The sequence below is a fragment of the Coffea eugenioides genome, chromosome 6, assembly GCF_003713205.1.
Source record: "Coffea eugenioides isolate CCC68of chromosome 6, Ceug_1.0, whole genome shotgun sequence".
NCBI classification, from domain to species: Eukaryota; Viridiplantae; Streptophyta; class Magnoliopsida; order Gentianales; family Rubiaceae; genus Coffea; species Coffea eugenioides.
This window is the reverse complement of record NC_040040.1, coordinates 1,231,025-1,252,099: the sequence shown is the minus strand read 5'-3', so window position 1 is coordinate 1,252,099 and position 21,075 is coordinate 1,231,025. Positions and strand designations below refer to the sequence as shown.

The following is a 21,075-nucleotide window of genomic DNA, read 5'->3' as shown; positions in this document are numbered from 1 at the left end:
CGTAAATTTATTTTTTCAATAAAGTTAATTATTTTTTTAAATTTATGTATTAAAAAAAAACTAAAACTATAATGGGATGAAAAGAGTAATAATTGATTTCAATTGATGTTACTCAAAGTCAAATATTATTGTGTCTCTTGCAGTATAACATGGCCACCGAATACAAAGTTGGGACCCACAACGTGAATCATAGTGCCGTGGATCCCACCACACTATTCCCCCAACGTCCCACCAAAAAAAAGAAAAAGAAGAGAGATAGCCCCCGACCGTGGGCAGCCAGCAATGAGCCAGCCAAGTCTCTCAGGAAAACAAAACTCAAGTAAGAAAATAAAGAAAAGGATAATCATAGCCACTTAAAATAGATGGAAATGAATATTCTCACTAAAAACACACTGCTTTATCTTTTTAAAAATATTTTTAATTATATTAATATTATTTTATTTTAAACATATCATATCATAAGTATAAATAAAAAAAAAATGATTTCGTACCCAGATCAGATGTTAAGGGGGTGTGAGTGGGGCTGTTGTGCAAGCTGTTGTTGCTACCGCGAGTTGCGCACCGGCTGCAAGAAGAAAGATGACAGAAAGGAAAAAGGGACGCGATAATTAACGGAAAGAAAGAAGATGAGCCTAAAAGTAAAAAACAAACCAATCCAGCTAGTGCCGTGTGGGGTGGTGGGGCCCGGCGAAACGCGTCCTATAAGTGTAAACAAAAGAAAAATATTATGGTGGGGCCCCGGTACTGGTAGCGGTAGTTTTTACTACAAATGAATAATAATAATACTATACTACTGCTGCCGAGTAGTAGTGCAGCTGCGTAGTTTTTACTTGAAATGAATAATAATTATGACTGACCGAAAACAATACAAATATATATTTTTTTAAAAAAAACCTATTGAAAGCCTGCCAACTTGCCTTGCTTTCGTTTTAGTAGGACTATTTCTCTCTCTCTCCTCTGTCGTGAGCATTAGCACTAGCATTAGCATTAGAAGAAGAAGAAGAAGAAGAAGAAGAAGAAGAAGAGGAAGAAGAAAGAGAGAGAGAGAGAGAGAACGAGCAAGAGAAAGAAGGGGCAGCGCATCAAAGCAATCCAACAACTTGCAGACAGACTCCTCACTCGGAAGTTTTTGTTCCACAAAATGTCTTAGAAGTTTTGGATCTCTTCTTCTTCCTCATCACCCATCCACCTGCTGGTATGTTTCTTTCTCTTTGCCAATTTCACTTTTGCTGCCTTTTTTTTCCCATCCTTTTCTTTTTTCCGGTATTCATGACCTGCTTCGATCTGTGGATCCAGAAGCTTTTTTGCTTCTCTTTTTTTTTTTTTTTTGGTCCCAGCACATACATTTTCAGTTTTTCAACTACTGCTTCATTGCTTATTTGTCTTCTTTTTCTGGAGCTTTTTTTTTTTTTTTTGCATCTTCATCTGCTTTCACTCAATTCCACTTCTCTTATCTCACTTTTTTTCCCCTTCGATTTTCACCAACTATTCACTCCATTTTAAGCCCTCGATCCGTCCGTCCAAACCCCACTGTTTATTTTTGCCCATAATATCTATTATCAAATTTAAAGAATTTCCAAGGACTGTGCTTTTTTTTTTTCCTTCTTCTTTTTGACAATATATATTTTTATACATGGTCCATACTCAATGCTAATCGCTTTTCGACTTTACGGTCGAGTTGAGGTTTTTAAAAAAAAAAATTCAGAAAAAGTCTCTTTTTTTGGGAAATAGAGTTTCAGAAAATAGGAGTCTTTTAACAGTCCATCTTTTTCAACTTGGACTTCAGAGTCGATTTCGATAAATTTTTTCCTTTGTTTGGATCTGCGAGTTTGATTAGTTGTAATATCCACTCATGGCTCATGCCGCTCATTCGTTCATCTCCCTTCTCCGTTCTTGACCCCCAAAAAGATTAACTTTTATTAAGACGATGTCATCCTCTTTTTTTGTTTTTGTTTTTGTTTTTGTTTTTGTTTTTGTTTATCCTCTCTCTCTCTCTAGAATCTGATGGTGCTATGCTACCTATCTTGCCAGTATTGTATCCATACAAATTATAACCGACTTCAATTTCGAAGCTTTTTCCTTCGATGGTGATCATATATATGCATATATGTGTCCTGTTCATTTGCAGATACTATTGTGGTATAAGTTTCTTGGTCCGCATCAACATTATGAGCGAGCCACGCCATCCTCTCCTCTTTTCCCTTCTCAATTGTCTATTCCTCGTGTTTGTGGCCCGTCGAGTTCTGGCCGACAATTATGTCCCGACTGATAAGATTCTGCTCAGCTGCGGAGGTCCTTCCCAATCTACTGATGCTGATGGTCGCAAATGGTATTCTGATATTGGCTCCAAGTTTGCTTTGGCCTCCTCCAAGGCTTCGGTTTTCCCTGCTGCTGATCAAAAGCCCTCTGTCCCCCAGGTCCCTTATATGAATGCTCGCATTTTCCAGTCCAATTACACCTATCGTTTCCCCGTCGCCCCTGGTAGGAAGTTCATCCGTTTGTACTTCTATCCCACGTCTTACGGTGGCCTCAATGCCTCTAATGCCATCTTCTCCGTCACCGCTGGACGCTTCATGCTTATGAAGAACTTCAGTGCTGCACAGACGGCTGAGGCTCTAAACTACGATTTTATCACCAAGGAGTTTTCTGTCAACGTGCCATCCGGCGTGTTGAACTTAACTTTCTCACCAGCCTCAGACCCAGGCAATTCCTACGCGTTTGTTAACGGCATTGAGGTTGTCTCCCATCCTGATATCTACAGTGCTGAAGGTCCCAGCCTACTTGCTGGACAAAATGCACCCTTCTCCATCGACAATACTACTGCACTCGAGAATGTTTATCGGCTAAATGTAGGTGGAAATGACATCTCGCCCTCCAACGACACAGGCCTTTTCAGGTCGTGGAATGCCGATTCGAGGTACATCTTAGGCGCTGGTTCTGGGGTTACAAACGTAGCTGATCCAAATGTTACCATCAACTATCCCCCGGGGACGCCATCTTATGTTGCTCCGCTGGATGTCTACAGGACTTTTAGAACAATGGGCCCGAATGCAAACGTGAATCTCCAATACAATTTGACTTGGCTTTTCTCTGTGGATACAGGATTCTACTACCTAGTTAGGCTCCATTTTTGTGAGGGATTTGAGAATATTAGCTTAATTAATCAGAGGGTTTTCGACATCTTTCTTAATAATCAGACTGTCCAGAAAGCAGCAGATGTTATTGCTTGGGGAAACACGAATGGAGTTGCGCTGCACAGAGATTATCTGGTTTTCGTCCCTCCTAATGTCGATACCCGCAGCAAGATATCTGGCTTGCCCTTCATCCCAACCCTGACACTAAACCCTCTTATTATGATGCGATCTTAAATGGCGTGGAGATATTCAAAGTAAACAATACTGATGGAAATCTTGGGGGTCTCAATCCAACGCCACTTCCAAATGAACTGGCAGTCTCTTCTACAACATCATCGGGTCGCTCGAAAAAGGGGAAAGCAGTCATTGGCGGAGGGGTTGGAGGTGGAATTGCTGCCATCCTCCTCATTGGGTTGCTTGTTTGTGCTGTTTCTCGTCGCCGCAAGCACCAAAAGGACTCTACTGCAAGTGATGGCTGGCTTCCTCTTTCATTATATGGAAATTCACATTCCTCGGGTTCTGCAAAGACAAACACGACTGGAAGCTATGCGTCCTCCCTCCCTTCGAACCTTTGTCGCCACTTTTCATTTGCCGAGATCAAGGCTGCGACCAATAACTTCGACGAGGCTGCTCTTCTCGGCGTGGGAGGGTTCGGCAAAGTATACAGGGGTGAAATTGATGGCGGCACAAAAGTCGCAATTAAGCGCGGGAATCCACTTTCTGAGCAAGGCGTGCATGAGTTCCAAACTGAGATTGAAATGCTGTCGAAGCTTCGGCACCGTCACCTGGTTTCGCTGATTGGCTACTGCGAAGAGAACTGCGAGATGATCCTTGTTTACGACTACATGGCACACGGAACCCTGCGGGAGCATCTTTACAAGACGCAGAAACCTCCGCTGCCGTGGAAGCAGAGGCTGGAGATCTGCATCGGTGCTGCTCGCGGCCTGCACTACCTGCACACGGGTGCCAAGCACACAATTATCCACCGCGATGTGAAGACGACCAACATCCTGTTGGACGAGAAGTGGGTTGCAAAAGTTTCGGACTTTGGGCTGTCGAAAACGGGTCCTACGCTGGATCACACGCACGTGAGCACAGTGGTGAAGGGGAGCTTTGGGTATCTGGATCCGGAATACTTCAGGCGGCAGCAACTGACAGAAAAATCGGATGTGTACTCGTTTGGGGTGGTATTGTTTGAGATCTTATGCGCTCGCCCAGCTCTGAACCCAGCGCTTCCAAAGGAACAGGTGAGCTTAGCGGAGTGGGCATTGCACTGCTACAAGAAGGGGATCCTGGATCAGATTATGGATCCTTATCTGAAGGGGAAGATAGCAGCGGAATGCTTTAAGAAGATAGCGGAGACAGCGGTGAAGTGCGTGGCGGACGTGGGAACGGACAGGCCATCCATGGGAGACGTGCTTTGGAACCTGGAGTTCGCGCTCCAACTTCAGGAGAGCGCGGAGGAGAGCGGAACGGAGGGTGTGGGTCTTGTTGGAGGAGTGAATTTGCAAGAGGGGACATTCGATGGGGAGGAGGTGACGGGTAAAGGGAGGAAAGATGCGAATGGTGGTGGTGGTGGTTTTGAGGACAGCAACATGGACTCCAGAAGCTCTGGGATGACAATGAGCATTGGGGGGAGGAGCCTTGCGAGCGAGGACTCGGATGGGTTAACGCCCAGTGCTGTATTCTCACAGATCATGAACCCCAAAGGACGTTGAGATCTCCAGCTGCAAATTTATTTTTTAGAAAAGAAAAGAAAAAAAAAGGGCTGTAGTGTGCAGATGGGTTTCGTTTCACCTGTAAACTCAAAACTCAAAGAGAGTTTACTTTTTGCTTTTATTTTTTTTTTTGGGGAATTTTGGGTTATTATTATCTTTGTTGTTGTATAATTCTTTCACTATTCGAGCTCCTGTCAAGTTTACCGAGAAAATCGTTTTATTTTAAAAAATATATTATTATTGTATCAATGATGATGTTCCACGAAGGGTATATGGAAATTTATTTTTAAAAAAAAAAGGTGCGGTGAGGTGGAACTGAATAGATGCGGCGGCTAGGCATTGATGCTTCTTGTTTTTGTGAGAATGCGCGTGGAACTTAGCGGTAGAAATTTGGCAGCCGAGAGAGAGAGATTGCTTCTTGGGATTATTGTTTGATCCTTTGATTGGGCAGCTAAGCTAATGTGTTTGACCAGCTAATACAGAGTACTACTACAGTATTAGATTAGAATTAGGCCAACGTGATTGCCGCTCTCTCTTAACTCTGGGAAGGGGAAGGGGCTGTGGGTGTCTGGATCCGGAGTACTAGTAAACTGACTGACAAGGTGCATGCATGATCCCACAACACAGCTACCAATCAACCGCCAACTGGAACATTTGTGATCACTGCCCGAGTCTTATTACCTGATTCTGGTAGTCACTTTTTATTACTCTCTCTAGCCCAATTGTTTGATTGAAAAATTTTTAACTTTTAAGAATAATAATTTAATTATAATATTTGTATTTTTTTTTCATTTTATCCGTATAAATTTAAAATTAAATGATAACATGCATATGATATGATTAAAAAGAAGGACTTGTATTGAAAACAAAGACTTGAAAGTATTTTAATTTTTTTAATATGACAAATGTTTTAAAACGTCGCAAAATAAATATAAAAAATATGACACTTTCGATGAAATAGAAATGGACCGGAGGAGAAATACCTTTTCTAATAGCGAGTGCGTTTCAACCTAATTCATCATCCTGCCTGGGAATGCATTCCCATCGCCTTAATAATATTTTATATTATTCTACAACTTCATCAGATTATTTCTTCGTTTACACCCACGCCGCGCGTAATGTATGCCAATTCAGAAAACGACCCTTTCACCTTGTCAAAAAATATCCTGCGACGACCAAAACCAGTCTCCCAGCCCCAGGGGAAACAATTAAAAAAAGAAATTAAGACAATCGAATCGACAAAATCACAGGGTCGGGTGCAGGCCCGAGTCTCGCAACTCACAACAATATCAACCGAATATACAACTACTACTTGCATATTGACAAGACTTATTATACGTGTGCCAGTGCAATAACTACTTCTGCAGCGTAGTCTCTGAATCTACTATGGAGATTATCTTCTTCTGCAGCTCTGGCTTGTTGGCACCCACAAGTTTGTCAATCTGCTGTCCATCTTTTAGAAAGAAGAAGGTTGGTGTTGCTTTGATATCCCAGGATGCGCTAAATTCCTGAAACCAAGTACAGTATTAAGATGAATATGCAGCTCCAAGAAGGGTGCAGAAAAAGCTGTTATTCTGTAAAAATAAATCAACCACAAATCCTACATTCATCAGATTAAATTGCGGCGGCGGCTGACTTAATTCTAAAACTTATCCATTTAATAATAATAAAAAATACTTCTTGTATTAACATAACAGCATAATCGGAGGTAATCCATCCAAAACAGCAGCAAAAATTCTTATAGCATGATTTCCCATCGCATCTGACTAAATTAGAGTTGCATCGCTTACCGTTAGTTCGTCAACATCAATCGTTAGGAACATCAAAGCTGGATATTTCTCCGATAGCTCACAGTAGAATGGTGCAACCATTCTACAAGGGCCGCACCAGGAAGCACTAAAATTTGCAATAACCTGCCCAACATTTGAACCACATTAGGAAAGTACATAAAGCAAGCGCAAGCAGAATAAAGCAATAAAACACCAAATTAGACCACAGTTGCAGAGCCCCTTTAAGAACGGCACCTAGTAGTTTCACTACAAGGACAATAGCTTGATTTCCTACGTCTCTACATCCAGTTCAAAGTGTGTTCAAGCTGCTTCTCAATATTTCTCATTCACTTGTAACCCATATGGCTTTTTTTAACAAGTCCAAACTGTTCACAGAACACCCCACCTTAATCCCCCAAGATGTCCATGTCACTGATGCACTCGAAAGCTACAGTAAGACAGGCACTTGTGATACAAACAAAGAAGGGTAAGTCCAAGTCTTGTCAATTTAAAGAAACCAATTTGAATGAAACCAATTGCCAACCATAAAGAAATCTAAAATTAATTAAAATTGCAGAGAAACTCAGTAACAGTCTGATGGAGAACCGAGTATGGAGTGCTACTAGATCCCAATTCCATCACAAACCTACTGACGCAGACAAATCTTTTTCCTCCTAGCAGTTCAATATAGGGTCCCTTCCGCATATCTTTGAGCACTACAATGTGTGCACAGGGAAAAAAGAAACATCTAAATGCAAGCCTCACATGATTATGACCACAAAGGTACCTCTTTTCCATAGCAATGCAGTCGAAAAACTGTGTACTTGAACTACAAATTTCCAGCATAGGCAAGACAAATACTCTACCAAGTGAAATGATGCTTACTCCTGTGACAACCGATTTTCCCAAGATATCCACCTGCAAGATGAAAGCTGCTCTAACTCTAGCTTTGTGCCTCACTCCCACTAGTTTATAAGTTCATGACAAAGGTGTAGCTGAGGAGAATTATGCCCTTCACAATCACACTAATCAAAATTCGTCCCCCAAGGATTATCTAGTTATGTTAGGCAGTTACATGCCCTCTGAACTACTGCCATTCACAATTACATGCCCTCTAACAAAGCAGCCATAAGACTTAGTACACTAGAAAACCTCTTACTGAAGTTATGATCATGAACCCAATTGGGTAAAATAACGATAATACTCACCATCTGATAGACTCATATGTGGAAAGAAATACCAGGTTACTGTCCAACTCGAGATACAAATACCACACAAAATCTATGACCAGTACTAGCTAAATGAGGTCAGTACTCCCTCATTTTCTCCAAACACAGAATACCATTGACAGAGGTTAGGTTACAACAGTTTTACCAACACAAAGAACAGTCAGCACTCGACAGTACCTTGACACAAAGCTGATCACTAGCTATCCAAGGTTCTCAAATCTAAAAGGCAACAATAAGAATTTGCAACATCCTTTGCCTTTGATAAAGTCTCTCTCATCTTGTGCTGCTTGCTTCTCAGAAAGTGAACAAGTAAAGCCCAGAAACTTTGCAGAACCTCGACATATAGACTTATAAAACGATGACTAAATGAAAATCATGTGTATGCCAAGGTGAATTCGTCTAAAAGATAAACAAGCAGAACATGTGGACATAACTACATAATTTGGATGAAAGCTAAACAAGGAAGTGGTGAGTGTCAATAGAACTCACGATTTTGCCATCCCTCTTTGCTTCTGTTAGTTTCTGATCCCAGCTTTCTTTTGTAGTAATCAGGTGCACATTTCCACCCACGAATTCAGCATTGTGGACAGATTCATCTCCATCATTCTTTGGCTTTAAGTGTCAAACCAGAGAAACAATTTGTCAAAAGCAAACAAATGGTATCCAAAAGACAACAAAGACCAAAAACTATGTAATTTCACCTTCATTTCCACTCCCCTCTTCTATCTCTCACTTACCTTTTTCCTAGTGTGGCTCCAAGATCAAAACTGTATACTAACATCCTACACAGTGGTCAGGTACGTCTATATCAGTTTGAGAGCTTAAATCCTTGATTTCTACCTACTCTAGAACAAGTCAACATATTTGAGTGTGTTGACAATTCTCCTAAAGTTATTCGTCAATAGGGGGAGATTAGACGTGTTTTAGCCACAGACCATAGCCCAACCATATCCTGTAAACCAGAGAAACTATTTATCGGTGCGACTAACAAAGCATGCCATAATCAATAAAATTATCAACATCCCAGTGGAAGACTCGGGCCGATCACCAGAGGATGGGTGTCGTTCTTTTTTTTTTGTGGAGCCGGGCAGAGAGGAGGGCTGAGGAAGAAACGGAAATATACCTTAGCCAAGCAACTGCCCATTTGATACTCGACGGCCAAGTGGGATAATTCTCGTGAAGGGGAGCAAATGAAATGAAGAGAATCCAGTCCACCCCAGAAATCTGAAACAAATCTGCTACGGCAATGGGAATCGAAATGAGCTGGGATTAGGGATTGTTGTTGTCGTTGTTATTAATTATTAGACGGAACCCCAAAATTTTGTTTTTGTTTCCGCCGGGGAGGGGGTTTGCGTGTACAAGATTTTACGGTTGGATTGTAAAAGCAGGAGGAGGAGGCGACGAAGGAAGCAGAAGAGAGTGATGATCTGAAAGGAGTATTTGGTAAAGCGATTTTTGGATAACTGCAGAAATTGGAAATACTCAAATACAGAGAGAGAGAGAGAGAGAGTTTATTTAATCCAATCCCTCATTTTGGAGTGATTGGTAACAAATTGCGAAAACCATCTTTCTGCGACTGAAATTCCAGGCAGTACTGTTACAACGTTGTCCCATTATCAGGCATTAGCTACCAAACCCCAAAATTTACCGATGATTATTAGTGTATTAGTCCGTCGTATGCGGCCAGATTACGGAATTCACCTAAAGCCAAAAAAAACTCCCACATTTAAAAAAAATAAATAAATTATTTTTAATACTACTATTAGTAAAGTAGTAGTAGTAAGCCAATCCCAATGGAGTGGGTTTGCCTGAAACTAACGCATGATGATGATGACAACAAAGCAATAAAAACATCTTCCAACTTGTGGCACATTCCTAGCTGGCTGTCGACTCAAGAAAGTGAAAAAAAAGTCATGCTTGCTTTGACTCTTATTATTAATATAATATATTTTTCATTCTCCTTGTGGTGATTGTTCTTTTCTCTTTGTTTTGGGTCAGGCTTTCTCTGGAACCATTCTGATTTATTTGTTAGTTGTTTCTCTTTTTCCGGGTTTTGATTTGAGAATGTGGTTTTCTTGTAAAGTTTTGCTAATCTATTTGTTTGATTTAGTAGTGTGTTTGGTTTCGTATTAGTAGTTTGTTTGCCCTCTCATCTTTTGCGCTCTTTTATGTTGTGCTTTGCTGTGACTTGACTGTGTTTGGTTTCGTTCTGGTTTGGTTTTTGTCTGAAAATGTCTGATGTTTACCTGTGTTATCTCTTTTGTTTCCTGTTTTTAAGTTCAATCTGATATTCAATTGAGAATTCTGAGAAAATTAAAGAAGAATTATATATAAGTTTAGCCCCTCTTGGCTAGGCATCACCGCTCAAGTGAAACATAATTGGAGTTCAGAAGAAGATTGGGCATAAGGGATTTCTGTTAACACCTATTATTGTAATCTGCAAGGGGTATGGCCATTTTGAATCTGCTTATTATTAAAGACTAGGAGGTGATCACCGTGCAAATGCACGGTGTTGATGCCCAATATTGCGCTGTGCCCAGGATTATTTAGCAGCAATGTAAATTGTGCTTGAAAATAAATTATACAATACTAAGTAAACTATGATTGCAAATCTTCTATGTCAAGAACTTGGTTTTAGGTCGAAATAATAATTAATACAGGAGTTAAAATGGTCTTCCCAAATGTTTATTAAATACCATGACTTAGGAAACACATTATAGAATATAAATTACATTCAAAGTACATAATCCAATTTGCTAAAAATATAAAAAGGACGAAAGAACTTAGTGTCAAGATTGGAACAAAATCAGCCTTCAAGGCTCCAATAACTACTCAAAGAGGAATAGGCTAAGCTGTATCGATATCTACCAATCTTATTTGCAGCATTCTCTCGATCATTCTTGCGGCTGCTGCCATTTATTTGTTTGTTAAACGGTGGGAGAGGATTAACAAGGAATGATTTCAAGTGTCTGTAAAGCTCCTTGGACGTCTCTATATTGATTGCATACCCTGCATTCTTTATTATTATCAGTTCTGAATATTAAGGCTATTGAAGTTCGCATTGTCAATGCCGAAAATTTCAACCAAATGTGAGAATTCATTATAGAGAAGGCAACTTCTATATGTGCCCTAAACTTGGGACAGAAAGGTTTGATGTAGCACATGAGCATTCTTCCATGCAAGTTAGACGCAACAAAGCTGGTCAAACTAAGTTTCTAGCAATAATTAAGATAAAGAACCATGATTTAAATTTTATACAATAATTAGAAAAAGGGTAAGAAAAGGTCTGCGAAAATAGATGAGATGTCTTTTCTAAATGCGAATCATTTAAAAAAAAAAAAGCTTTTCTAAAAATGTGACAAAAACACCAAGATAACATGAAGCCACCAATCCTTGTCTTTCTGAAGGATTGACTTACATCTGATAATATACCGGAAGGTGCAAAATAATCAATTTTAAAACATGTGAGCTAAACCAAAACAAAATAAAAATACTGAGAAAAGAGCCTAATTTCATTCTTTCCATTTGTCAAACTATCACAGTTCGCTTTCGCTGCATAAAAAGAGCATTATTTCTATAATTCTAAATGCTTTATTTCTATCACAGTTCACCACATATTCACCAAAAAAAATTGCAGCAGAAGATAAAACAGAGAAAAGCAAAAAAAAACACTTTTGAGACCTAAAAAACAGAGATTGTACAAACAAAGATGAAAAGTGCTTTATTTCTATAATTCCAAAAAACTCAGAGAACCCAAAACAATGCCATTCATGAGCCACGACAGCAACAAACATCTATGCAAGAAAAAATAGGAAATAGTTTAAAAAAAAACCTACCATCAGTTGCTGTTCATTCTTCTTCTTTCGCATAGCTGCTTTTCTTGCCAATGTCAGCCCAAGGAAAAATCACCAAAAAATACCAGAAAAAATGAAGACATACCTGAAGCCAATAGTGTCAATCAATGTGGTCAATCAAAGTGAAAGACAATAAAAAATACTTGTCTTAAAAATTGGTCTTAAATTTTGTTTCAGGGCTGCTCCTATTTAATATTCACAAAAATTACATGAATTACTGAGTTTTTTGCTACTACTTGTTTAATCAAACTTTTGATATCTATTCTATTCACATTAAAAATATATTGATCCAAATCCAAGAAAGAAGGCCCCAAGATGGAATTTCACCCACATGGCCATAAAATGTTGTCCAAAACAGTATAAAATAGCTGGCTGCAAAAAGACAAAAAAATGATAAAATCATTACCAGGTAACTAAAACAATTTAAGAGAAACAATCAATCCACTCCCTTTTACTTTGAATTTCTGAACTGTAAAGAGTTGCTGGCAATATCAAAAGGAACACGAAACTTTCTAAGAATATGGAAAAAAAAGTGTTAAACCATTTCACCTGAGGAAATAACCACAAGTTCCAATGCAAGGGTAAAGCATGGTGACTTTTCCATGTTCCTCATGACCTATTCAGAAAAACTAAAATACGTATCCAATATTAGATGGACATCTGGAGTTTTTGGGTTTTCATAAAAGGACAAAGCTCTATGCACTAACAACTGCAATGCAGAAAGCATTATTCAGGCAGAAAACAAGAAAGAGCAAATGAAATGTTTCAAAGCATGGAGCAGAAACTGAATAACAAATGCCAATTACCAGCTATTTAAGTCTCCTTTCGTACACAAGTAGCACCTGATGCTATATCAAGGCCACCATAGCAACTTTTTACCGCATCAGCATCTTTGAGTAACCTATTTAACCTTCTTTTTGAGTAGGAATCCGGAGTTTCCCTAGAGCCTGCTTGAGCATCTCCCATGAAGTCCACACCAGGAACACTCCCTATTTGATGCTTCTCTATTGGACTCTCCAGTTTTGATGATTCAGAATTTACATATTTGTTCGGCATATAATTAAGTGACTGGTATTGGTTTGAAAAAGAAATCTTTCAACTGAAATTCTGTGCTTCACTTTTCCTCCAGAACTTAGGACTCAAGAATTCTGCACCAGGCAGCATGTATTTCCTGTAGCATCAGTGTCTGCAATCTTTCCTGTTGATATTGCCAGAGCATTGCATATCATATCAAGAGCTTTCTCTAGACCATCTACACGTCTCTCCAGAGAATTCATCCCATTTTGTGAATGGCCAATAAAACTCTGAAATCCACAACAGCATAAAACTAATTTCAACTAATGTTTCAATTATGTGTTGAGGATTCACATCTACATATGCTAGAAGCAGAAAGACGCAATCCTATTTCACAATAGTGAGACAGTGCATAAAACTGGTTTCAACACTTATTTTTCAGTTTCATATTGAGGAATCATTGCTACATATGCTAGAAGCAGAAAGATACAATCCTATTTCATCGTTGTGAGACAATGCTTAAGCATCTTCCAGATGCACCGAAGAAAATCATAACAATCTTTCAATCTTTATCAGCATAAAGCATGACAAACCTCTAAAACCAACAAATGAAAGAGCAATTCGGTTTCAACTTACTTTTTCTTGGCAGAAATGCATCAAGAAGTTGAAAAATATATAAATGTAGCAAACAGTTGGTCCAGGGACAACATATCAAGAAATAAGTAAATGTAGCAAACAGTTGGGCTATCATTGTATTATTACAGGGATTTAGAATCAGAAAAGGGAAGAAAAGAAGCAATCTTGTATACGAAAGACACAAAAAGCTAGACATCCATAAATGTTCAAATGACCGCAAATTCTAGTAACGTTATATCAACTTTCATGTTTCAAAGGTTTAAGGAAACATGCCACAACCTAATATTTTGAAGGTCAACTAATCCATGATAACCACTATTGAACGTTACACCTAATAGGTTATAATCATAAATAAATCAACAATTCAAGGGAAAAAAAGTTATTACAAAAAAAGAGAGCAAAATACCTGTAATGTAACAAAATCGAGGATAACCTCTTCTGCAAGGGAAAAATGCAAGATGATGTTTAGACTACAAATGGCAATGAAATAGATATTAGTAGAAGGAGACGGTCAAATATTCACTTACTATTACATACAAAAGGCTGGAACATAATGCCTCACAAAAATTAAATCCCGAAGAATATAACCTAAAACCTCACCGTAGAACCCCTAAAATTAGCACAAATTTTTTGCTTCAGATAAAAAAAAAAAAAAAAGAGCACCAAAATTTAAGATTTAAAAATCGAACCACAAAAAAAATTAAAATATAACTAATAAAAAATTAAAGAAATATCAACAAAAGGAAAAATTATCAAAACAAATAAAAATAAAAAAAGAACCTTCAGAGAAGATCTCATCACCAGGTCCAGAAGGCAGCGATGGAAAAACTGATTACCAACAGAGACCCATACATACAGAGAGAGAGAGAGAGAGAGAAGAATCTGGGCGAGCACAAAAAATTGATAGATTCAGATTGAAAACTCTGTATTTTTAGAGCCATCATAGTATAAAATTTTCCCGAATTGTGGGGAAAAAATTATCAGGTGCTTTAGGAATCCACATGCCTATCAAGTTTTGGCCGCTACAAGCCCTAGAATTTCAGACCACCTTCAATCTCTCTTTTTCATCCTCTTCTTCGTCAACCATATCCCTGAGCCTAGTATTTTTTGAGAAATCGCTGCAAAACTCTCCCATTCTCAAGCTGTTGGGGTCTGAAATCACCAGCAAACACAGCAAGCAAGTATGAGCAAAAAGAAACCAGCATAGGATGAAATGATGAGAAACAAACCAAATGGAACCCAAAAGAAAAACTTCAACACAAAACCCTTATATTTCCTCTTCTTAGAGGCTGTTGAAGATTTTTTGAGTTACCCCAAAAAAAATTACAGGAAAGTCACGGCAACAAAAAGGGAAGAAACCATGCATTAAAAAAAGGGAAAATGAAGGGGAGAAAATAAAAACCTTTGGTTGTTTCGTGGGTGCTCTCTTTATATTAAATTTTGCTCGAATTTTGGTTCAATATATAATTTTTGGGTTTATCTATAACTACAGTTCTGTTTAATAATTCGATTCTGCACTTAAATTTGATGGATTCAAATTTTAATATATTCAATTGCATTTGTTAATCAAAAATAGAATATCTGAATTAATTAAATGGCACAGAATTTTCCAGACAAAACCTGATCCAAAAAATAAGTGATAAATTTTTCACTTATCACTTATACACTCAAAATATGTCAAATTTAATAGTTAATACTTTATTAAATTAATTAATTCATATTTCAGATTTCAAAAATTCAATTTTACTAAATTTCATCGGATTAGCGCAAATAATTCTACTAAACTGGGCATCTACGTCTTTTTACCCGCCGCGCTCGGCATCTACGTCTTTCTACCACTGGTGGCATTAAGGGGGGTTGTTCTCTTCCGGTAAATCTCCGAAGCTTTTCCCATTTTCCCGAATCCAATCTGGGGAAGAGCACGGGCCAAGGGGCCGTTCTTCTTTCGAATTCTTGCAAGGGAAGGGAGGACAGCTGTTACTCTTGTTCGGGCAAAAGGCTATTGCTGGTATCGTATTTTCAAGAATTCCGGGAACACTACCACCACCACATTTTCCTCCGCATTCCCCACCACTTTCCTTTTCGGTACGTATCTACATCACCGCTTTTTACCTCTCTATTTCTTTAAATCAATCTTTGAAACTTTTTCGAACTCCTTGATCTTTTTTTTTTTTGGCTTTGCTTTTCCTATTCCAATGAATATAAGGCGTATAGGGGATCCATCATCCGTGTTATGCTACGATTGAAACAATCAACAGACTCTACTACTTCTCTGCATCAAAGCGACAATAACAAAGAAAGAGGTCGCCTTTTAGAAATTCATTTCCTTGAATTTTGACTCTTCAATTTCTTGAATTGGATTTTAACTGTTTAATCAAGTTAACCCAAGCATTGCATCCAGAAACTTAAAAGGACGAGGAACTTCTTTCTCTATCTTCATAATTTTATAGCCACCTCTCTGCATTCTCCAAGGAAAAAAATTGTAGACTACTGCTTATATAAACTTAGCTGTTTAGACTCTGTAGCCTGCTTTCCAGATCAGCTTGAAGCAACTAAAAAGCTGCGTTTTTTTTTTTTGGAATTTTTAGACATCTTTGATCTTGTTGTCCTCGATGGAAGAAGACAAGAAGAAAAAGAAGAACAAGAAAAGAAAGAATAAGCAGAATAAAACAACTGCAGATTCCGCTCCAGGTGATGCTCCTGGACCATTTTCCGTTTCTCCTTCTGCTCAACACATTCCTGTTACTGAATCTGCCAAGATTAGTTCAGCTCTGGTTGACAACCCAGATGCTCAAGAAGATGATACTGCATCTGGAATGACTTTGAACCCACATGGTGTATGTCTCATTTCTATCACCCTCGTACTCCGCTTGCTGCTTTCTCTGTAGAAGTTACATTTTCATGTGTTGTATTTTCATAATAATCAAGTCTTATTTGCTTGTTAATGCTGTCAACTTCGTCTTTTGACTTGCCCTTTTTCGATTCTGTTATTTTTCATTTCTGAATGCTGGCTGCTGTATCTCATTGCACTGTGCAATTTTACTACTCACTCTAATCTAGGATTCGGCTTTTAAATTATTTTGCAATTCATTACTTATTTTGCTTGTCCTTTGGGTGTGACATTGCAAACTGGTCGTTGTCAATGGAGCAAACTCGTGTAGCTTTTCCGAATTGAATATGTTATGATGATAGTGTTGTATTTTGCTACACTTGATAACTCAGTAATATCTGGTCTTTTACAGGTTATCTTTGAAGAGAAAATTCAAATATTACTACAAGAAAAAAATGCAATCTTACAAAAAGAGGTAAACATAAATAATTCATTAGACACAGAGAGGTATTTCAATGCCAAATCTGTTTATATGTGTGTAATCTACAATTAAACGTACTGGTGTCTGTGGGTTATGCAGGCTACCCTGCTGGAGAAAATTGAAGAATTGCAAAACGAAAAGGCTGTACACGTGCAGAGAGAGGTAATGCAAGCTATTCTTATTGAGGAATGGAAACTTAGTGTTGGTATTTAAGTCTCTTATTGTTCCTTTTTTTTGGATTTTTTTCTTTTCTTACATGTATTAATGTATGATAACGATTTGATTCTTTGCAGGCTAGTCTTGAAGAGCAAATTTTACAGTTACAAAAAGAAAAAGATGCTTTCATGCTAAAAGTGGTAAGAAAAGCTGGTAGAGTTGGGTGATTCATGGTTATTGCAATACTGGAGCTAATTTATTTTAAAGGATATTTTTTAGTATACTGCATTTCGTCTAGCTAATTGCTGACTCTCTGGTTATTGGTTGACAAATCTATCACAGGATGCTTTAGGACAAAAAATTCAACAAATGCAGATGGAAAAGGATGCTCACGTGCAGAAAGAGGTAATTGAAGACTTTAAGATTGAGTTTTGTGGATGCGTGTTTTTCTCATATGCCAGTGCTCATTGTATAAGCATATTTTGTTTTTTCATATGGCTAAAGAGATATACTCTTATCTAATAGTGTATCCACTTGATATTCCTCAGAGTGCTTTGGAGGCTGAAGTAGGACACCTGACAAGTGAGAAGGAATCTTGGTATCACAAAGAGGTAACGAAATGATAAAGAAGGGTTATAATCTTTGAACATTTGGACTCCAATGCTACTTTTCTTGTCTTCTGTGTTCTCTGTATTTTACATATTGGTTAGGTGAGTCTAGTTCTCAGCATTCAGGCAGGTTGACAGTATAACTAGTCATAGCGTTCTCAAGAATAAACTTATTTTTGGGAATCAGGATTTCTCTGTTTTACCTTAAAACTATGGTTGTGATGTCATTCCTAGTTTCTCTCAGGCTCACTTTGAAGAGAAAATTAACCACCTTATGGTTGAAGCTGCAACATTGAGCTCGAAAAAGGTAATTGGCTTTGCAATTCACACTTGCCCTCCTCATTGCTTGTCCAAAATAGTCTTTTGCTAGGCTGTATTTGAATTTTTTTTAAAAACTTATGTTGCTTCTTGTTACTTCAAAAGTACTTCTGTCGTTTATTATAATAGATAAATTTGTAATCAATGACAGGTAAGCCTAGAGGAATTTGTAAAACAAATGGAGGAAGAGCGAGATTCATGGATATTGCAGGAGGTAATAGATACTTGCATCTGCATGCATGGGCTTGTATATATTAATGGTACACTTTTAGAATTCTCTGCTCTTCCTTCCCTTTCCACTTTAATTTTGCATTGCTATTTCTGATTTGCCTTTCTTTTCATTCTCTTTTGTTTTTTGCTATAATGGTTAAGCCTTTCCTCTTTGCTTTGATGTTCTTAGATCCAAAATTCATGTATTTGACTTGCATTTGGCTCTAGTGGTGGTAAAAACTCTTATTATACAACTTGTTATTTCTTTATTCGATATAGTTGTCAAATAAGAACATGAGAACTCATTTTTATTCTCACTTCTGCAGTGTTGGTTCCAAATGTCACAATGAAATCGTTGTTTTTTAATCCAATTGATTTTCTTATTTCTGTTTCCTGTTCCATATTCGTGTTCCTGATTGTCTAATGCCTCGGAGTGGGGAGGGATGTGGGTAGATTGCTTAGCTTTGGATCTAATTTTTGTTTTTCCCTTAACAGAATTCATCCAAGGAAGTAATTGCCAAGCTAAATGGTGATAACACGCGACTAAAATCTCAGGTATAGTGTTCCATAACATTGCTTTAGTTGATGTTTTTGTTTCCTCTCCAGTTCCTCTCTCCTTCATCATACTGAAAGAGTGCAGGTGAAAGCATGGAGGGAGTTTACTAATTTCTATTCCTCTCCTTTTCCTAACTTCCTATCCCTAATTGCCAACCAATGTCTGCCCATGCAAAATTTCTTTTTCCTGTTAGACCTCTTTTATGGACCGTAACATGGTTTATTCATAAGTTAGAGAATGGTTTCTGTTAAGATTAAAATCAATCTAGAGAAGCCAAAAAAAAAAAAAAGGGGAAAAAAACCTGGACCTTTTATATTTAACTTTAGTGGCAGTTGCAGGAGACAGATCATGTTTATTTCTCTTTCTAAAATTTTCAGTAATACATTAAATTTCCTTGTGTTCTTTATGGTAGTGTAACTGCACGATAGTATATGTAGCATGCCATTTGTGCAGATGATGTATTAGAATATAATTCTGTTCCTAGATTCGTCAGTTTCCTCTTTTGGACTGTCCAAATTGTTTATTACGTTGAATTCTACACCATAATAGTTAGTCACGTTTCTTAAGATGACTGTTATTTTGATATTGACTACATAATTCACTTGAGCTTGAGGATATTTTTCCAAGTAAAAGCAAATCAAGTTGTAGATTATATACTTATTTTTCTCCGGTGGATGGTTGGTGCCTCAATGCTGAACAAATGTTGAAATAGCATGGAGGTGTTTGGTGTTGTAAAGCACGGATATTAAGATCTTACATTTAGATGGCTAGAGTAGGTGAGCTATGAGTGACAACGTCAATGGAAGTCTTCTCTCAAGGCTTGCTCTCTCTCGCTTAAAATACCCTGTTGTCAGTTATCCCGCCATCCAACTTTCTCACTTAAAGAGGCATAATTCTGAGATTTCCTTTTTCGTTTATCTTTCCTGTTATTGCCCTTGAGATGTGAATGACACAATGTTGTGCACATATTTTCATGTTGCATGATCCTGTATAGGGGAGAATGTTTGTATTTATTCTGATATAGATATTAAAATCAAAGCTTGACAGGTGATGGAGTTGGAAGAATTAAGGAACGGTCTGTTACAAGAAAACCATCTGTTGACGGAAAATATATCCGGTCTGCAGTCACAGATTCTGAGTTTAGAGCGGACTGCCATTGTTTCTCAGTCATCTAGTGATAGCAAAATGGTTAGTTTCCTATAATCTGGTTACATGGATGGTTATTATCATGGATGACTTGTTATTACAATGTGCAAGAAAGAGTTACAGGGATATGGGTCAAGTGAATGTAGCTATTGTCTTATGTGATCAGATTAGTGAGATTTTCTTGCCTCACTCCTTTTAATGATGATTTTCCATTGCCAGAGTAATTCTTGTTTCTCGTGTCTCTTTATTAAAATTTTGGTCAGATTAATGAATGGAACTGTTGTATGACAGTAAAAGTTAAACAGTGTTTAACCACCTTTGTGGTGTTCATAACATTTGGGTTTGTGGTTTTGATATACTGTCTCAGATGAATGAGTTGTACGTTGAAATTGATCGCAATGGTCTGCAACAAGAAATACCTTCAGCTGAAATGCCAACAACTGTTCATCTTGCTGATAGTCCAGCTGTTGGGCCGCATCTGATGGTTGGAGCTATTGAAGCACAAGAAAGTTGTCCTGCTAACGATTCAATGGACGAAGCCAATGCCAAGATGCTCGTGCCTGATAATGAAGTGCAGTCGCCAGAAAATAACGTCAACAATGATGCGAGGGGCGAAGGAGAGTATTTGGATGACAAAAAAGATATGCTAGTTACGGAATCCTCTGAAATGACCAAGTCAGATGAAATTGTGCAAATTCCATTGGATGAGAATGAAAACAAAAAGACAGATGTGGAGGCTACCAGTAATGCTGAAAAGACTGTAGTACCGCTCTCAGATGCTCCACTGATCGGTGCTCCATTCCGTTTAATTTCTTTTGTCGCTAGATATGTTAGTGGTGCTGATCTGGTGGAGAAGAACTCTGTAAATTTAGGTAGGTAACTCCTCATACTTCTGGTTTTGGGGGGGGGGGGGTGTGCGAGATTTTGTAAGCGTCACTTGATGGGAAGTAGAAATACGAGGGAAGTTATTAAGGACGGAGGGGGCGGGGGGACTAACCGTAGTTGTCGTGAGTAACAAATTGGTCACTCATTGGTTGGGATGGAAAAGTGCTCAATCATTTCTTGAGAGCAAATTGATTGTGTTTTTTTTTTTTTTTCCTTCCAACCTCTGAAAAGAAGATAGGAAGAGATATCTTGAGGGGAAATTTTCTAGATTGTATTCTCGAATTCAGAACACCTTGTTTGGTTATAGATAGTAGTGATGGACATACTTTGATGTAACCAGGGAACACGCAGGGTTCTTCCCTTCCGTTGGGATGTTATTGAAGAACATTTTGAAATCAGAGTTTGACAATAGTAACATGTTTCATGAGAAAGATGTACACATTTCTGATATGCTGCTAGTAAGAGATTGCTTGCGCGGCTGTCGAACCAATTCAAGAAGCGGAAGGAAAAATAATCCCCCATCAGACATCA

At 38.1% G+C, this 21,075-nt stretch overlaps 3 protein-coding genes and 1 long non-coding RNA gene across 12 annotated transcripts; 2 read left to right on the top strand and 2 right to left on the bottom strand.

Moving 5' to 3' along the window:
• The first annotated feature begins 933 nt into the window (after window positions 1-933).
• Window positions 934-5,042, top strand: LOC113774597 (receptor-like protein kinase FERONIA). The gene is given in 3 exon segments (XM_027319159.1): window positions 934-1,195; window positions 2,129-3,290; window positions 3,293-5,042. Coding segments are annotated over 2 exon segments (2,682 nt in total). The 5' UTR covers window positions 934-1,195; window positions 2,129-2,168; the 3' UTR covers window positions 4,853-5,042.
• Window positions 5,043-5,908: 866 nt separating this feature from the next.
• Window positions 5,909-9,421, bottom strand: LOC113776398 (thioredoxin H9). Its single transcript, XM_027321545.1, has 4 exons — window positions 8,974-9,421; window positions 8,340-8,462; window positions 6,643-6,765; window positions 5,909-6,360 (listed from the first exon to the last, which is right to left on the bottom strand). Exons 1-4 carry the CDS (start codon window positions 8,992-8,994, stop codon window positions 6,208-6,210), a joined length of 420 nt encoding a protein of 139 aa, XP_027177346.1. The 5' UTR covers window positions 8,995-9,421; the 3' UTR covers window positions 5,909-6,207.
• Window positions 9,422-10,513: 1,092 nt separating this feature from the next.
• LOC113772979 lies at window positions 10,514-13,994 on the bottom strand. Of its 6 annotated transcripts, none has more exons than XR_003468732.1 (5): window positions 13,882-13,994; window positions 13,761-13,792; window positions 12,511-13,008; window positions 12,254-12,333; window positions 10,514-12,076 (listed from the first exon to the last, which is right to left on the bottom strand). It is a non-coding gene; the product is annotated as an uncharacterized LOC113772979 (long non-coding RNA). The 6 variants fall into 6 exon arrangements; XR_003468731.1 differs by lacking the exon at window positions 13,882-13,994 and having other exon boundaries at window positions 10,514-10,859; window positions 11,687-12,076; window positions 13,761-13,869; XR_003468728.1 differs by lacking the exon at window positions 13,882-13,994 and having other exon boundaries at window positions 10,514-11,789; window positions 12,036-12,076; window positions 13,761-13,869.
• A 1,235-nt stretch (window positions 13,995-15,229) lies between these two features.
• LOC113773106 (ubiquitination network signaling protein acrB) lies at window positions 15,230-20,942 on the top strand. 4 transcript variants are annotated; one of them, XM_027317644.1, is made up of 14 exons: window positions 15,230-15,439; window positions 15,561-15,657; window positions 15,943-16,191; window positions 16,597-16,659; window positions 16,765-16,827; window positions 16,959-17,021; window positions 17,164-17,226; window positions 17,370-17,432; window positions 17,674-17,736; window positions 17,899-17,961; window positions 18,453-18,512; window positions 19,561-19,701; window positions 20,027-20,528; window positions 20,579-20,942. In XM_027317644.1, coding segments are annotated over exons 3-14 (1,371 nt in total). In that variant the 5' UTR covers window positions 15,230-15,439; window positions 15,561-15,657; window positions 15,943-15,966; the 3' UTR covers window positions 20,581-20,942. The 4 variants fall into 4 exon arrangements, with proteins under 4 accessions (XP_027173445.1, XP_027173446.1, XP_027173444.1 ...); XM_027317645.1 differs by lacking the exon at window positions 20,579-20,942 and having other exon boundaries at window positions 15,943-16,045; window positions 16,124-16,191; window positions 20,027-20,548; XM_027317643.1 differs by lacking the exon at window positions 20,579-20,942 and having other exon boundaries at window positions 15,569-15,657; window positions 20,027-20,548.
• The last annotated feature ends 133 nt before the right edge of the window (window positions 20,943-21,075 follow it).